The sequence below is a fragment of the Gavia stellata genome, chromosome 6 (assembly GCF_030936135.1).
Source record: "Gavia stellata isolate bGavSte3 chromosome 6, bGavSte3.hap2, whole genome shotgun sequence".
NCBI lineage: Eukaryota > Metazoa > Chordata > Aves > Gaviiformes > Gaviidae > Gavia > Gavia stellata.
Window position 1 is genome coordinate 20527538 of NC_082599.1, and position 18513 is coordinate 20546050.

Here is an 18513-nt window from a genome sequence, read left to right on the forward strand (position 1 = left end):
ATAGGGATTTGTAATAATTATCCAAGACCATAAAAGCAATCCTATGTCAGTGCAACAAGTGGAACCACTGGCTTTGCAATCTAGTGCTACTCCATATTTCCTTTCTACCCTGGTCACATGGTGAGATCTAAAAGTCTAACAACCAAGATACTGGACACCAAGCAGCCATTAAGGAAGATACCGAGGCAAGCACGCTTTCACAGATTCCTCACCTGAAGGGACAATAGTCAGCCACCCCTACATGCCCAGAAGTCAGAGGACTCCAATTTACACCAGAAGCTGAAGGCTATCCCACGGCATACTCCATGCCTAAAATTCCCTTTTGGCCAAGCTAATTCACAACCCCCTAGACCAAATCAAGAACACTGAGGATCTGCCTACACTCCATCCACTTCCTAATTACAGTAACTTCCTGCTTTACTTCACAAAATGAGATTCATTTCTTCCTTCACCAGTTCCATTCAGCTCCTTCAACATTTTGTTCATGTTTGTTAAGATGCAGATCTCCAGCAGATTGATCACTTCAGATGAGACAAAGCAACCCCTTGGTAAATCCCTCTGGAAATGCAGAACATATTATATGCACAAGAGTTGAACTCCTTGAATTTCCCCTTTTCAGATCCTCTTGGTTTCCAGTCATTCAGATAAAGAATGGAGCTTTTGTAGGCCAGTTAATCCATCCACTGAATGAAATATGGTAAAGTTCTACACATCCACATGTTCTTTCAAAGGCCTGGTTTACATCTGTAGATGTAATAATAGCTGTAGTAATGTAGACAAAAATCATGGCTCGGGCCCCCAGAGAAGATCTTTAAAGACTTGGGTTGAAAAGTCCCAATGCTGCAGTCAAAGGAACTGGCAAAATGATTTAAGGTCTGTCTCCACTTACATTTATTTCTGCCAAAGCACTGGCTTAATTTTCTTTGTGTGTCTTAATAAGCCACCTCTGTGAGAGGGACTCTTACTTGAAATGCTTGTATGTCCTAAGCTTAGAAGTAGGCACTGTTGAGTGGTAAGCTGAGACAAACATCAAAGGTGGTGTCAGGCTCAAGCTGCAAAATGAGCCTGTTCTTCATCTTCTCTAGCATCACAGTCACAAACTAGCATGAAAACAGCATTTACACAATTAATTAAAATGCAAACCTACATTTTATTCTACGAAATTGAGACAAATGATACATACTTGAAGCATCCCAGAGTAGCAATTACAAACATTAATATAGTTTTAGATGATGACTTAAGCCAAATGAGAGGATGCAATAGGAACACTGTACATCAGAGCTTGTGAAATACTACAGCAAAAAAGCAACTCTTGCCCTAGTAATGTAAGCCTAAAATACAAATTAGCGATAATTCTGCTGCAAAGGGCTAGATCTGCCTTGGGCAGATGCATACTTCCAGGGAAGCCTGCAGCCACAAGGTGTACGCACAATGCAGGGAAGCAGCCTGCCAGCAAAGGAGAGCTGAGGGGGTCTCAAAGTACGTGGGAGAGAACTTTGCACTGCCACAGCCTCATGGGATGTGGCATCGTCCAGGAGAGTCCTGCGACAAGAGGCCAAACAGCCACTGGCCTAGGACAGAACTGCCTGGCTGGTGTAAAGATGTATTTATGTTAGGTCTGATTTAGATTGTGCTCTGCACAATCAGATCGCTCTGAAGATTTGTCTTGTGCAATCATTTCCTTTGTCAGGAATCAGAAAAAGACTGTGAAAAGACTGTGAACAAATTGTTTAGGCATTGAAATTTAACCCTGTGGAATCCTTACAGTGTAGCACAGTGTGACACAGCAGGAGCACGTTTGTCAGGGGACTGAAGCTTCTTTGCTCTCTCCGCACAAAACATATCCATTAGCACCGTGTGGTGTGGGTGTGCTCCCAAGCACATGATGCAGCTATGGGTACACAGCTCCATGCCTATCCTGCCTCCCATCTGCACTGCAATTGCATTCAGCCCTCTGCACCATTTCTGTTCCATTAGGGAAAATAAAGGGTTCAGATCCTTCAAGACTGTCTGGAAGCCCTTCCATTACATTTTCTTTTAGAGATTGTACAAGATTTGATTTTTAAATATCCATAATGCATGTGAGAAAATTATTGAGTATTACAACAATCTTTTTAATAGACCTAATGTTTTTCCACTAGTGTCCTAGCATTAATAATTTCAGAATATAAACATCAAAAACAAAAAGGCATTTGGTAGAAGCTAGTCAATTCCAAGACTTTTCACTCTGATGTGGGCTAAGGGAAGAACCCAGCTGGTGTGGTTTCTATACCAGCATTCATGACACCAACAGCTTCCATCTCAGTTAGGGTCCATACAGCAAGGTACTGTGCATCCCCTGCTCCTCCTGAAGAGCAGACTCTGAGAACACCAAGTACCTCACAGTGGGAGCACAGCCCTCTGTAGAATTAAACCTTAACAGAAGATAGCCCATCAATGGTTTTGTGAACTGTTGAAAAATATGCTGACAAGAATAAAAGAAAACAGTAATTTGGAATTTGGCAGAGAAAAGCCACTCTAAATCATTTCCAACTGCAATAAGTCTTTGCTCCTGTTTTACGAGTAATAGAAGAGACTATCCCTGTTTTATAAACTCATTCAGTTAATATGTTTAAGAAAGTACACAAGTTTCTCTCCTGCGGGGGTTTTCAAATATTGTCTTTCCTTGTGGCTGCCAGTATTTCAACATTCCATTCCAGAAACACTGTTTATTACTCTTTGGGAAAAAAAACACCAAAAACTGCTGCATATGAGGAAAAGAAAAATGGTTAGAAGAACAAAAAATGGTAAATGACAGTTACATATTAGGCAATACTAAAGGGCTGTATACTGCTCCCTGCTGCTACAGTACACCAGAGGAGTAAGCAGAATGTAAAAGTTTTTTCACTCTATGTAAGAAGGCAAAAATCTTTCCAGGATGTTCTACAGACAGGCAAGAGCTCATACCTCAAATAACCTCCACGTCAATGTGATCTGCAACTTCAAGCCTAAGTTCCAAGTGTGTTTCGACTCAATTCTGCAGCAATTTCAGCTCTTGAAGAGTAAGTACTGAGCAACCTTAGTCCCATCACTCAAATCAGCGGGACTCAAGTACCCTCAAGTTTCCTCTGAATGTGCTCAGAACTTTGCTAATAGTGTTCCTGCAGCCAAGCAATTCTCCTCTCTTCTGAGCTGCACAAATTTGCTGCTGACCCAAATGGAGCTGAACCTCCCAGGGTCCTTCCTTTTGTGCCCGTGGTAGTTCTAAGTTCACTCTGTCCTTTCCAAGAGGAACAATGATGCATACAGCAAACAGTGTATTGCTCCTTCCCTATACAGTGAATCCTGCCTTAATTAGGAGGACCTTTTGCAGAAGATGTATTATCTACCATGCCAGGACCACCACACTATCATATCATGCAGAATTCAGCCCTGTTACCAACATCAGATCTAATAATTTCTTTATTTAGCAGCTACTAACACGTTTGGAGATGCAAAATCACATCACTTTACTTTCTGAAAGGTAGCAGTAGGAGATACCTCAGTGCGGAATGGATTCCATAATTAGAAAAAGCACAGGGGCCAGCTTTTTCCCCCTCATCAAGCTTGGGAAGCTCTAAACAATATGCAAAGGCAAAAGGGGAAAATGGTTACAGTACTGAGAAGGCTAAAGTTTGAATGAGATAATAACAAACCTTTCTTGTGGAAGGAAAAGGAAATGACTGATTCTAAAAAAGCTTCTGTGATAAATCATCACCCCTGCATGAAATTCCATTCATATATGCTGCAATATCTGCTAGTAACGTTAGAGAAAAAACAAAAAGGAACAAAAACTTAGCAACAAACAAGTTTATAAAGAACAAAATACAGCTTGCTGGAATTGCTGAGCTCTTTCAGTAGTTCAAACAGAAGGAGATTTCTGAATCAAACAAGAGTTTCAACAGCTGTATTTGTATTACAGTCATAAAGGCATAAATGTGAAATACAGCTTTAATAAAAAATTGAAGTTTATAAAACTGGATGGTAATTTTCCACCCTTTCCAGAAGTATCTCAGAATATCCAGGGGAATAATACCTGAAAGAGAAACATTTTGTTTGTGCGTTAGACTACAAGACACGTTCTGTGCTAAGTAATGAAACACTATTCATGTTTCTATTGATCAGGAAAAATTCCTAACATTAAACACTGGTCAAGGAATTCTACAGTTATTCCCCTACAATGTGTAAGAGCCTGCTTTTCAACTTACATTATCATTTATACTTGGAAGTCAGCTTTTCAAAAATATGTTTAGCTTCTTTTAGGGCATGTAGGTAAGTGGCTAGTTTTTAGATAGGTTCAGTAGCCATAAGCATTGTCTTTACTGAGAAATGTAGATGTTAACTTCTTTTGAAATTATGGCCTTTAATAAAAAAGCATGAGTTTACACAGAACCATAGGCTGCCAGATGACAATAGTCTACTGCTGTTCATCAAACATAAGCACACACCCCAAAGCTAATGTGAAGTCTACTTCAATGCGAGAGACATTTATTCTGGAACAAAAAAATTTATCACAATGACCTTCTGTCTCTAATGCCAACTCAAGGACAGAGATTATCCAATAGGTTTTTCATTAGAGTAGGACTCTGTGGTGTCATTATTGTCCTGCTGTCATTCAGTTGGTTTTCCACAATGGACCAACTACATGCTTCCAATATGCAAGCATCACCAAAGCTGCATTCAGTTCTTGTTTTCCAGGTTAAGAGTATCTGAAATGTATTACTGTGTTATTCTAAAAACATACATCTCAGTACATTTCTGGTTTTGCAGGCATATAAATTGTCATCTCTGAGCCCTGGAAGCTTTAACTATAAATGGAGAGCAACACACTTCTGTGTAATGCATGCCTAAAATGTATTCAAGTAGAAATCCCCAATGTTTTCACACTGAAGGAAGATCCATTTACCTCATTGACTTTCATTTTCTGGATGATTTCTGCGTAATGTAACTCTTTTTAAAACTCATATTAGTTCTCTGATTATAAAGCTAACTTTTCAATGCATTATTATATTCAGCCTGCAAACAGCCTAAAATAACAGGTCTCCAGGACAAACCCAGAGCTGGAGTCTATTATAGCAGCTGTGCCTCAGGCAGCACAACCACCATCAGGCAGTAGCACAGAGAGGCAAGCAGGAGGTGCTCAAAGGGGCCCTTTTCTTTATTACATCCAGCCTACATAAGTAAGCTTGTTTCATTTACAGGGGAAAAAAATAGCTTTAACAAAGAAACATGAATTATATCCAGAAAAGTCTAAGAAAATGTCCTCTTTTCCTCTGAAGTATTAGTATTTGTTGCTGCAGAATAAAGTTTATGACTTTGCTTTACCCATTTGACAGCTACAGGCTTTTCCTTGTGGAGACAAACAGGGCTTCATTTTGCATGACTTAGTTGTAGCTACTATTAGCTGAAGAACTCTGTTGTTATAATTGAAATTGATGATGCAGATTTTCAGAGCCTGTAGAGGGAGTGCACGAGTACAGCATCCTTTTGATGTGTTGATGGAGTGAAGGACTTGTAAATGGGTATCTAGAATCTAGGAGGGCATTTCTCTCATTATTACAATTTAGGATGGTGACATTTTGACTGTAAGCTATTTAATAGTGTTTCTGTATTCATTAAGGGCAAAGTTCAACTCGGTGCAGACAGCTGGTGTATGGTCCTTTTATATAAAACACTTAAGCCTCATGATGAGGCTGGGGGAGGAAGGGCAGCTGTGGGCAGAGCAACTGTGCAGGAGAGTCTCTGGACCCTCTGTACATCAGAGGAAGTTTCAAAGGAGCCTCTGAATACACTAGTTCAGACAGGCTCTTAGGGAAGTCAAGGATGCAAGCAAAGATTCACCAATACCTGTAGTCTGAAGCCTGAGTAATCCATAAATAAGTTGCAACGATAAACGAAACTTCCCACAGACATTCACTAATATGAGAGCGGTTGTGCTGAAGCCTCGGAGTTTGTCTGGGAAGTGCAAGACTGACTTTTCTCCCCCAGTTTCCTGCAAGAGCCTGATTATTTGGCCTTTGTTTACAGACAAAGAAATTTGATCCCAAAAACAATCAGAAAAGAGAAAGTGTTCAAGAGTATGTGTCTAACGGTTGTGTTACCACTGGGGCAGTTAACCAAATGTTACGCTGTTTTATTAAAAACAAAATTACTGTAGAAGTTAAATTAATATTTTAAATCCTTGCTTTGTGTTGTTCCTGTGAAAAACATCTAACAATGTTGTAAGTATGAATTTTTTAAATTTCATTTTCCGTACCTTACTATTTCCTCTGGATAGCAATTGTTAATAGTGTTGATATATTCCTGAAGAAGTGACCCAGGTTCTGCTTTTATTTCTTGAACCTTTTTAAGTCCACCAGTTGTTACAAAGAGACGGCGTGCTTTGCTGTCATGTGGTAACACCTACACACAGAAAAGTACATTAAAAAAAAAAAATCTTTTAAAGGAATCTCTATGCTACTAGGCTCAAATATTGCTTATCTGGTTTTAATTCAGAGGACAGATAAAATGGAACACATCAGAGGTACAACGTCTGAAATGACTACTGTATTTTAACACCCAGTTGTACAGGAAAAAATCATAAACCAGCCCTTTATGGTTATAACATAATTTAACATGTACTTTAATACATAACATATATAAAAACACTGAATTGAATATTTGTCTTTATGTAAATAATATTTCTTGAATTATTCCTACAGAGACAATATGATTGCGCAGATTAAATAGATAATAAAACCAGAACACTAACATGGAATAACAACAGCATCTGTTTCACTTAAACCAAGTTATTCAGGTCTTTTATGTCAATTCCCACAGTTTAATTGTGGAGCAGAATTTTATATCATTATAATGATCTAGTATAGATTAGTGCATGAAAACAATACTGAGAATTGTTGCAAGTGAACAATGCAGCCTTGAAGCATTGCATGCTACTATTAAATTCCTAGATATTAAAATCCTACAACACACTGTGTAGCCATGGAAGCCTTTTACAAACACATACACACACAAAGCAAAAATGTGAAGTTTCTGCAGCCAAAGGGGATGAGAAGCAGAAATGATCAGACAATACATTCTGCGCTCCCTGAGTGATGCCAATATGCAGCTCTGACCAGAGGACCGGAGGGAGGCAGGGAGGGAGGGAGGAAGGAGGTGGGGGCTGGGCCAGGCGAGGGAGAACGACAGCATGTAGTCCATAGGCCCACAGGGCTGCAATAATACTAAAAAAAAAAGGGGAAACAAAAAAAGAGAGAAAGATAATGCAAGACATCAGCTGCATCTACAACAAAACCAGATGGGTTTAAAAACAACTCTGAGAGTTACATACTATGGGGCAAAGGCATTTTGTAAGCCTTCACACTGGTCAGACAAATCAAGCCACAAATTTGACTGTATCTCAGTGTAAAACAAGAGCCTTGAAGGAGGAAGGGATTGCCTAACAGGATGAAGGCAAAGAAGGACGAGATTTCTGCCATGCATACAGGCAAACAGCCTTCATTTCCCTGGTCCCTCTAGGTTGTACAAAATCAACAGACAGGTAAAGTAAAAACAGGGGAGCACAGAGACATCTCCCTAGTACATGCTCCATAGAAATGTCAGGAACGACTGTGATCCTTTCATTGTGGGAACTGAAAAGGTGGCTGTTTCCACGTATGTCCCCCAACAAGGACTGCCAAGGAGGAACTAGCAAGGAAACAGAATATGGCCCTTTCTCTGCCTTCCTCCTCCACACTGTGACTCCCAGGCTGGACAAGACAGCAGAAAACTCTCTTGGAAGAGGCCCTAAAGACAGACAGCACCTCTGAGACACAGTCCCTTCCCCCAGTCCAAACTGACACAGCACAGGATTGCACAGACCCTGAAAAGGATAATGCTAAAATGACACAGTCCAGCACCAAGAATGGACAGCATCCCGCTCTGAAGCACTGCTCGGAAATAAGGCTTTTACTGTGCTATAAATAAGCCCACAGAAGTAATACACCACAGCTCTAAGAATAGGAAATTCCCAAGCTATGGTACAGGAGAAAAAAATGCTTTTACTGAAGAGAACTTAATTTTAAATGTATACTTCAGAAGAGCAAATGCCAGACAAGTACAGTTCATTTAATACAATGTAGGAGAAGAAAAACGGAACAAAACAAAACATCAGCTGATATGAAGGGTACAAAACCACTTCAACAGCAAACAACATTCAAATCTATACACTGGGTTACCAGTTACTATGCACTCAGCTCATTAATAGCTCCAGTCCGCACACAGAAGCAAAAGGCACTGGATTCTGTGCAAATCTCCAATCTTTGTACAGACTTAGCAAGAAGACAGGACAAACCTAAGTGTGGCAATGTAATCAGGAATCTGCACTACAAACAGCAGTGCTTCCAGATCTGTGATAATCAGAACTGAATATCAAGAGTGTTTTACTTGGCCATTTTCAGAAAGAACATCTCACCAAGAGAGCCTCATACCCCTGCTAACAGATTACACTGCAGAGTATTGCACAAAAGATAGACCCTATAGTTGAGCAGGATTCCCAACAGCTGATGAACATTGCAGACACTGGAAATCTCCTGATTACTTAGCAATAATTTGAAATATTTTCATTAAGTTGTATCACTTTTTACATGCTGTGCTCAAATCAACAATGTCATTAACAACAGTTTCAAATTTTGAGAGGGATGAGAAAAGATTTGGGATTTTTACACTTACTTAATTGAGACTGAAAATTAATGAGGACAGAAATGGTGAAGCCTTTATACTCTAGATTATTGTAAAATACCTGACTTAAGTCACTCCTGTACAGACAGCTTGTACTTTATCTAAAACAGATGTGACTGGGATTTATGTGATACATTGGCTCAGTGAAAATATTTGCACGTGAGTTAATATTCCACTTAATCTCAAGAGGCAAGGAAGAAAAAAACCATCTTGCTTATAAGGAACTGTTTTCCCAGTCTCAGGATGAATTATGGCAGGTTCCAGATAAAACAGTATCCAGCTTTATCAGACAAAAGAATGGGATGCTCCGAACTGCTTCTGCCAGGAATGTTTCAGGATTCTGAGAAAACAACTGAGACCTTTAGAGAATCTCCGTCTTTGGAAAGATAGCTTCCTTGCTAAATGGAAAACAATTAACATATTACTCATCAAGCAGAGCCTTTTCTTACCTTGCTAAACTGCCCAACAATATGTTTCATAATATTGGGAGGGGCATCATGCAGCAATGGTTCAAGTGCTGGAAGATGCGTGCATTTTTGAAGGATGTTCTTTAAGGCTTTTTTAGTCTATTGAAATGCAAAATAAAATTTCTATAGTAAGACATCAATGAAAACAACAAGAATTCATGTTATATATCACTGAAGTCTGATCAAAAAAGCAAATTGATTAGAATTCTCAAAGACCATTTTCTGAATAAAAACTATATCATCTATCAGGTCACTTAATGAAGAATCAATTTTCTACTTAGATATATTAAACCTCAAAACCTACAGTGCATCACATTCTTATTATGTTACCTATGGTCAAAGCAATGGCAATTTTCTTTTGACTACAGAGGAAGCAGTAGTAGGCCCTTTAAGTAAATTGAAATACTGTAATATAATAGAAAGCTAAATCAAAACACATTTTAAAAGACTATATTTTAGAAGTGGCTTACTAGGAGAGTCTGATGGTCTGGGATAGCAAAGTGCACTACCGTCCAGGCAGGGAGGGAAAGAGAGAGTGAAACAGTTGTACATCAGTGCTTAGTTTCTGAAAACAGACTCAATGTTGGCTGCTACAAGCAGTAATGACCTTCTTGGGTAGGATTATAGGTACAGCTAATTTGGCCTTGATATTTTGGTGACCGCTGAAAATGACTATACAAAAGTTATTTTACAGATCTGGAAAGTTATACTTCAGTGGAATGTACAGAAGCATAGTACAACATGGGAGACCATATCCTGTCATATTATACTCTTCAGTTGGTTCACTTACCGTCGCTCAAAAATACACTTTATCAAACCACAACTCTACTAGCTCCCATGCAAGGAAGGCCCTAAACATGAACAGTGCATGTTTTCAAGAGCAGAGCTTTGAGTATTTGGTACAGTTTTATTACAATAATAAAAATGTAAGCAAATCTACTACAAGGACCATAATATTTTGTACAAGAGCTTATACTTCCAAAAAAAAGGTAGATAATTGGAAATTAGACACTCACAAGAAATTACAGCATTTATGGGTATGCAACTCTGATCTAAACTGTGAAGAAAATGAGGGACTAAACTGCTGAGGCTGTACCATACGATTTGGTATGCACCACACACACACCCGTTAGGACCAGCCAGTCCTAATAAATGACACACAGCCTTCGGACACCCTACACTCAGGAAATCTGTGACTCGATGAACATCAATAAAAGCACATACCATTTAGCAGTTTTTAAGCACTTATATCTGTTGATTACAATAAATATCTCATACTGCAGACACTACAAATATACTTGCTTTCATTTGAAGATCTTCTGAACTGCGTGTGTCCATATACATAGCAAGCAGTGTGGGTAGCACGTTTGCTGTTGCAACAGCACGTGCATGCTCAGGAGTATGTCTTCCAACCTGTCCCAAGGCCCAAGCAGCTGCTGCCTTAATATGATCTTCATGTTCTTCTATCAAGCAGGCACACAGTGGTGGTATTCCCTGTAGCATTAATCAAAAGCACAAGCTTTACAAATCTACACCAGGGAAGGACAACTTGAAACTGATACAGATTGTTAAAAAATGTTTCTCTATTTACACTCTTCTTCTAAACTAAGTTATAAGAGAATGCACGCTAGTGGTGTCATACTTTTACAATATCACGACTAGCAAGAATTTTTAATAAATCTTAATAAATCTAGTTAAAGAAAGAGAGAAACAGATTCACTGTTCTAAGTCAGAAGGCAGTTTGAGCTAAGGCACAAATTTAAGGGATAAAAGGAATACATGACACAATTCAGGCTGTACTAAGAGTAAAGGCTTCAGTTTTGTCAGACTGAAAATAAAAGAATTTGAGTGTTTATGAATCTATGAAAGCAGTTTAAGACCAGAAGGGCTCAATCATTGAGTCTTTTTCGGTTTTTTTATCCACAGCACTAAATTTCAACTTATCAACCTCTTCTTGAGTCCAGTAGTTCATGTTTGACTCATCCAATCACTTCCAGAAAGGTTTCAACTCTTGATTTGAAGAAATCAAGAGATGGAGAATACCTCACTCACATCCAGCTGTTACTGAAGTTCTTCTGGTTCAGGGTCACGGTCTTTATCCTTTCTCCACAGGATTATGGAGCTACTTAGTAGCTGGTATTTTATGCCAGGATACTTCAATAGGAATCATTGCATGCTACTTTAGGTAAGGGAAGGCTACTAAACCTCTAATTAGAAAACCATTTTCTCCATCCCGTGGATCATTTTTCAGTCTTTTCTGCACACTCTTCAGGGTTTTTTCAAGATCCTTTTCAAACACAGACAACAGAACTATATGCACTAGTACTACAGATAGATTCACTTCTGTTTTCCAATAATGCTTCATTTTCCACTCTTTAATACCTCAAAGGCCTGAATTGTCTTTTTTTTTTTTTTTACCACTGCACTGCAGCAGAAGACCACAATGAAGTGTTTGTCCAGTATGACCCCAAAAATCATTTTTCAAAATTCATCCTTTCCAGGATACAGTACCGCGGAACAGAGCTATCACTTTACGTCATAACGTCGTAGATGTGTAACTCCATGTGGTTATGCCACAGTGCATGTCTTTCAAATTGTTCCAGTTTACCAAGCCATGTCCTCAGCACTATATACCATTCCACAAGCTTAGTTTCCCCTGAAGCAATTTTTTTTTAAATGGGTTTTGGGTTTATTTGGGTTTCTTTTGTGCATCACTCATTAAAATATTTAATTTCATGAGAGTTTGGACAGATCCTTAGAAAATTTCTCACTGCGCTCCCATTCAGTTATGGTAGCAACCATTATTACTCTTCAAAAATTTATCACTTAGGTGCTTCCTCATGAACTTAATCCTGGATTCATCCCACTTAATGTCAAGAACTCAACAGTAGGAACATAATTGCTCTAGGCATCCCTGAAAGTGGAGAGACGGAGACATCCAGAGAAGAAGGGCCTCTGGAAAGGGCAAGGAAAAAGTGTCTATTTCTTTAGTTTTCAAATGCAGAAGAGCATTTTTTTATCACTCCTACCTTCCCTGCATACTTATTGATGTTATATTGTAGCAATTTCCATTTTTTAACTTCCATTCCTACTAGAAGACATTTCTGTTCCTCTGTTTTTATTGTTTCATTGTTTCCACTCATACCGTATATTTTAAATGACTGACATAGTGTGAAAATGGGCCAACAATGCTCAGTGAAATTACTTCCTTCCTCCTGTCATTAGTTAGCATTATTCACATCAGAATATTATGCCAGGCACTAATTTCACCTATTGCGAATATTGCAAATTCTCTCCTTCTATATCATTGCCCAGCAGAATTTATTTAAACCTGAAAATGTATAGCTTATCTCCTTTGAAATGTCACTCACACAACTGAATCAAACTATACTACATTAGAAACTGAGGTCTTTTTAAGTCTGAAGATTTCTTCTGCAAGACTGCTCTAGCAGTACTAGCAGAGTCACACTAGTGCAATGAAGAACATGCCATTAAACGTTCTTGTTTCAAAAAGGGTTTTGATGTAGCCACATTCATTTTAAGAGGAAACAGACCATAGAAATTCACTGGCTTATTTTCTGTACCTATGCAATTGCAACATAGAAAAATCATGTACTGTAATGCAAATGGATGTTCACAAACTAATCCAGAACCTTTATAAAAAGTTCAACTTCATAAAGACACACTTTTATCAGGTTACCACATAATTCCAGCCACAGCAAGCCATAATATTAGGAGAAAGTGCATTTGTCAACAGCAAGTATATAATTCTGTCACAAAATATTCTCTGCCTATGTTAATTTGTATCTCTTTCTCAGAATACCACTGAAGAACTATAGGAAGACAACAAAGTAATAGCTAACCTTGGAGACAATCACTGCCATTGACAGGTTCTCCGAATGAGCTGCTACGTAACCAAGCATCATGATGCCAGGCAGTCTGACAGTCCCTCTGCAGCTGCCAATACAATCAATCACAGCAGCAACTCCACCTGCATTTACTATAAGCTGTGAAAGCTGAAAAGATAAACGGAAGAGATTAGATACTGTGAAGTATCAACAGGCATAAAGCACTATATTACAAAAGTCTTTAAATGTATTGCTCCTGATTTACAAAATAAAGCTGGAATAAGAGTGATGTATCATACAGACTCTTGGGCACTAAGCACAGCATGAAGTTCTCAGGAATGAAGCTGTTTTGCTACTCTGTTTTTGATTAACTTTACTGCAAGGAAATCAGGACTCTGAATTCTTGATGCTGTATACATGGAATGACATATTCTCAACTCCATTAGTATACACTAAAGAATCATGCAAATGACAGCCAAATACATGAATGCCCTTGAAGATGCACCTACTGAGCCAGATGATCTTTCATACTAATTCCCACTCATTCCCAAGCCAATAGCATATGTTCTGTACAGGGACAGAGGGAAAGGCTCACTCCTCCTCTCACCTGCATTCTAGATAACCTCTGCAGCATAAAAGCCTTTGTAGATCCCCCTAATGAGACATGAAGCCAAAGACAACTGTCATGGATGCGGAAAACTGGCTTGGACTACACCATTCTGCCATGTTAGGGTATTCTGAGGGAGGTGTCCAGGGAACACACTGGATGGGCAATGGAGTTTGCCCCAGCATGCCAAATTATATAGCCTTGCTTATAAATGTTAATCATGTCCACAGTCTATGATGCTTGCTGTCTGTATCAAGCTATCCAACACGTTTCTTTCCAAAAGGTATCACTTCTCACATCCCTTGAGGGACAGCAGCAGTATACGTATGATATCAACAATACATAGAAATTAAAATAATTTCATATTATGATCATTTTCTTCTATCTTGTTAGGTATATCACATTTTTCCCAAAGATTCCAAAGCAAAAGAAACACGTTCTTAAAAGTGAGAATCAAATGAACAAAACTGAGGCATGTGGATTTCCAATCCAGTTGATTTATATAAACATAAAATCCACTGTTCCTTAGAGCCTTTAAAAGGGGATTGCTTTTTTCATGAAACAGCTAGATGAAATTCAAAGTTATTACTTAGGTAAAACTGTTCACATGATTATGAACTGCAGCCAGTGATGACCAAATCCTACATCTAGGCACAGCCATGTGCCCTGGTGCTGTAACCCTCAGGCCCCGCTGCAAGTCCCCCAGATCCTGACCTTCACAGGAATTTTACTGCATATGCAGAGAGAGAGATGAAATCCAAAAGCCACAACGCTGACATGACTGACACAGCCAGCTCCTCTAGAAATATCATTTGCCAATCTATCTCTGCTGCAACATGTGTTCCTTGAATAGAGTTGCTCAGAGATGGACAAAGGTTACTGTCACTCTGGAGTCAAACGTGGATTGTGACTTCCCACTGGGAGTCACCGAGATACTTCCTACAGCTCCTTTGGAGAGCTGCTGGAATGGCCAGTTCCCCTTGCATGGAAGATCCTGTGCTAGCAGCTCTTCTGACTTTACCTGCAGTCTTGTGAGTTTGGCCTCTGGCTTCCAACTCTAGTGCCCCCCTTTCATAACGATAATTTCTTCACTTTTTTGAGAAAGTGAAGTTGCATTACTCATGAGGTGCAGAGAGAAACCAGGAAATGTGACAAGACTGCAACCTTTAATCACCAGCAGGCTGAAGAAGCAGTGCAATATTAATGTTTAAATACTTCTCAATTGTTAAGCTAGTATCATGATTTTGAAATGGCTGCGCTCAGCATTAGTGTGTTCCACAAATACGTTGCTTGTATTTCATTCCAGAGCCATATTTAGAGCCTTTTAGTTATCTGTATGATCTGACAGATTAACATAGTTATAATTATTTCTTTTTCCTATTTATTTTGTATTGGCTTTGCCAAACATCCCCACCTTCCTGTATCAATTATTGGCAAAACCACTGCAAATGCTGAGACTCAAATTACAAACTCAAGCTAAGAAAAGAAACCACTGTCAGTTTAATAACTAAGAGAACTTTTGACCTTCATTGTCATTGGAAAAATAATTAAAATGTGATCTCAGAACCCCAGAAGATTTTTTTTAAAAGATACACACCATCTATTATTGTTATAGGATGATCTTGTCATTTATTAGCTGGTATCATGACTTCTGTGAGGCTTTTCTTATGATATTTTTAATATCTAGGACTGACAATTGTCAGCCTAAAACTCCCTCTCTGTGCAGATATCTTACGGAATGAAGTAGCTAGGTATACATTATATGATTCCCAGTTTCCTAACCCAATTCATATTCAATACACATCTCATAATATCAGCAAGCATTTCCATATTTTTCCAATGAACATGCCAAACAGCTATTTGCCCTCCCCTTCAAAAAGCAAATGACAGAATAATCCTGTATTTTATTTAAAGTGTAGAATCTAATGATATGACCTTGTATTTGCATTTTCAAGGTTTTACCTCAGGCGTATGCTTTGCTATCTCTCTAATTAAAGTTGCACCATTTTTCTTGACATATTCATCTGAGTCCTTCAGGCATGTGAGCACAACTGGGAAAATTTCTGCTTCAACCACCAACTCTGCAAGATCCACTGAATGCTTTGCTATTTGGCTTAGAGCTGACAGCACCTGACGCTAGTAAATAAAAATTGTTATAAAATCAATAGTATACAAACATCCCACAACATACACTCCTCCTGCACACAAAAATCTATTGCATCAAGGAAAACAAAGCAGGATAGGGAAAACAATTACAGCTATTTTACAATTCACTGAGTCAATTCATGCACGAATATAATGGCACAGAACATTCGCTGGTTCCTGAATAAAAGTTTGTCCTTTGTTTTATCCCATTCAAGCTTGCTACGTATTAAAAAGGAAAAAATATATACACCATTTAAAACCATAATTTAAAATATAGTGAAATCTATAGAAAGTATATTTATTTGCATAAGTTTGGTCTGTCAGACCTTATGTTAAAGAATTTTTATCTATTTGTTTGAAGTGGCATTTCTATGTTGTCTTGTGTTTCTGTTAGAGTAACACAGAAAAATTATATTAACAAACAATTTTTTTTTGTCAATTAAACTCTAGTGATTAAACCTTCAACAGCAGCTATTCATATCAGATAGTACATTCTAAAATACAATAATCCATTTAATATTAACTGGTTTATAGTATAATCTTAAGTATGCAAAACCTTTCTTGTAACTGAATTGTGCAAATTTTATCTATTAAAAATATCTGTTGCATTCTTCATATACTATATCATTCTAAAAAAAAAATCATACTATTCACTTAGAGATTAGTGAAGAAAGATTAGTTTAGCGCCTCACAGAGCAGCAGTTTTTATTCAGTAGCTAAATCTGTGAATATGTTCAGAACTCTTTCTCGCTAACTATGTAGTTACATCTTGTTAATGCCCAAAACAAGAGCTTCCTAGATAAGTATGCACATCAGTGTCTTTGATTCAATATCAAGTAATGACTGGTATAATCGAGATTTTAAAAAAATAATTTTTAAAGGTACCTTCAGTTTAGCATCAGGGTTCAGGATCATCTGAGCTAAGTGAGCGATAGCTCCTGCATCCACTACTGTCTGTGCTAACTCTGGAGAATGCTTTGAAATATCACTGAGAGTTGAAGCAGCAATCCTTTTCAAAGCAATTTCTGGCTCCTGGATACAGAGCACTAAAAGAGGAACAGCTCCTGCATCCACCACAGCTTGTGACAGTTCTGTAGGTCCAAGGAAAGTAATTAAGTGAGTATGGGTGACTGACCCTTGTGCAAGCCATTTTTCACCCTGACAGATACAGCAAAGGAAAAAGGGGAGGGTGTAGTTCACTGTCTCGACATCTGCATTTCAAATCAGCCCTCCTGGTTTCATAAACCGTGTGGACCAATCCACGACTGAAAAGAATGCAGGTCAATAGATGGACCCCCATTTACATGCACACATTTGAGGTAGATTAGGCTGAAATGGTTTGTTATTCTGTTTTCTTTTTCTTTTTTTAAAGTAAGCAGATGTCAGCTGTTTAAACCCTGGCTATTCTACACTGATCAATAGGAAAGCATTTTATGCATGGCTAACAACAACACAGAAAGCCAAAGTACCAAAATTTTACCAACCACCTAATTAGAGAGCATTTTACCCTCTTTAAATGATAAGCAGATATTAGCATAGATCAAATGCCAAAAACAGAAATACAAAAAACATACATAAAAGATTTATCTTACATAAAAGATTGGAAAAATGGAACTTGCTGATCAAAACTAGGTTTTGCTACCATACATGGGACAAGACAGAATTTAATGATGTGAAAATGTTATCATACGCAATTACACAAATGAGAAATATCATCAGTGGGATATTGTGTGTCTGAGATCAGTACAATATCCTTAACTAAATGCACCTTAAATAAAAAAGAAAAAAAAAATCTGAGCATATGATTAGCTGACAGGGACAAAAATTACACTATTAGAAATTCATTAGGTCTCTCCATGTATGCAGCATTAATCACAGTCCTAAAATAAGAATTACTGGATATCAGAAGCAAAATTTATACTATAACCAAGCTGTGCTATTTTAAAATAGTGTTGAAAAAGGGGTAAAAATCATGGGAGATTCAATAATCTATTAGGTTCTTAGTACAGTTTTGCTACACCTTATTATGCATATCCATTATTATCTTTAACATTTATCTTGACTTACAGTACCATGGCAACATATGGCTGTTGTATTTCAAGACTCTAACTTAGCTTTTGATTTATAGTCCATCCATAAAGAGATTTTCATACTAAGAAAAATACAGCATATTTCATTAAATATACATAGACTAATATAGTTTTTCATGAAATCTAATTCATGTCATCATTACGTTGTTAATATCCAAATAATGTTCCTGACCAGATTTGTTTTCAATTAGTGTGTTAAAACCACACACTCCAATACATGTGATAAGTCAAATACTTACACTGTATGTTATTTTATGGTATAATATTTTAAAGAAAATATAAATATTACCTCACAAAATTATAATAAATAATGCAGTAATTTTTAAACTAATACAAAATTAACCCTTTGAGGTTCACTTTTCAAATAACTATTTGACTGAAAATGTAGAGTGTGCATCCTGCAAATACACACAAATCGTAAGATTTCAACAAAACCCAAATGCTCTCTCTTCAGTTTTACAAATTTGAAATGAAATGTACCTGAAACATATCTGAAAACAAACCTGAAAACTAGCTAATCAATATAAGTGGTATAAGCTACATTCAGCTTTTCACGGAAAAAGCCATACTTGATTTCTTCAAATTGAATTTTGACGCTGTACACTAACCAAGTGGAATAC

At 37.8% G+C, this 18513-nt stretch overlaps 1 protein-coding gene across 2 annotated transcripts in view; it reads right to left on the reverse strand.

Annotated features, from left to right (window-relative positions):
- Positions 1-3987: 3987 nt before the first annotated feature.
- The window catches only part of SPAG6 (sperm associated antigen 6), a 35251-nt gene continuing 20725 nt past the window's right edge, over positions 3988-18513 (reverse strand). The window contains exons 5-11 of one of the 2 annotated variants that reach the window (XM_059818895.1): positions 16689-16894; positions 15621-15794; positions 13067-13219; positions 10506-10697; positions 9186-9302; positions 6275-6420; positions 3988-4054 (exon numbers count right to left, since the gene is read on the reverse strand). In XM_059818895.1, coding sequence (XP_059674878.1) covers positions 3988-4054; positions 6275-6420; positions 9186-9302; positions 10506-10697; positions 13067-13219; positions 15621-15794; positions 16689-16894 — 1055 coding nt within the window. The remainder of the gene's footprint in view (positions 4055-6274; positions 6421-9185; positions 9303-10505; positions 10698-13066; positions 13220-15620; positions 15795-16688; positions 16895-18513) is intronic. The other variant, XM_059818896.1, reaches the window with a different exon arrangement.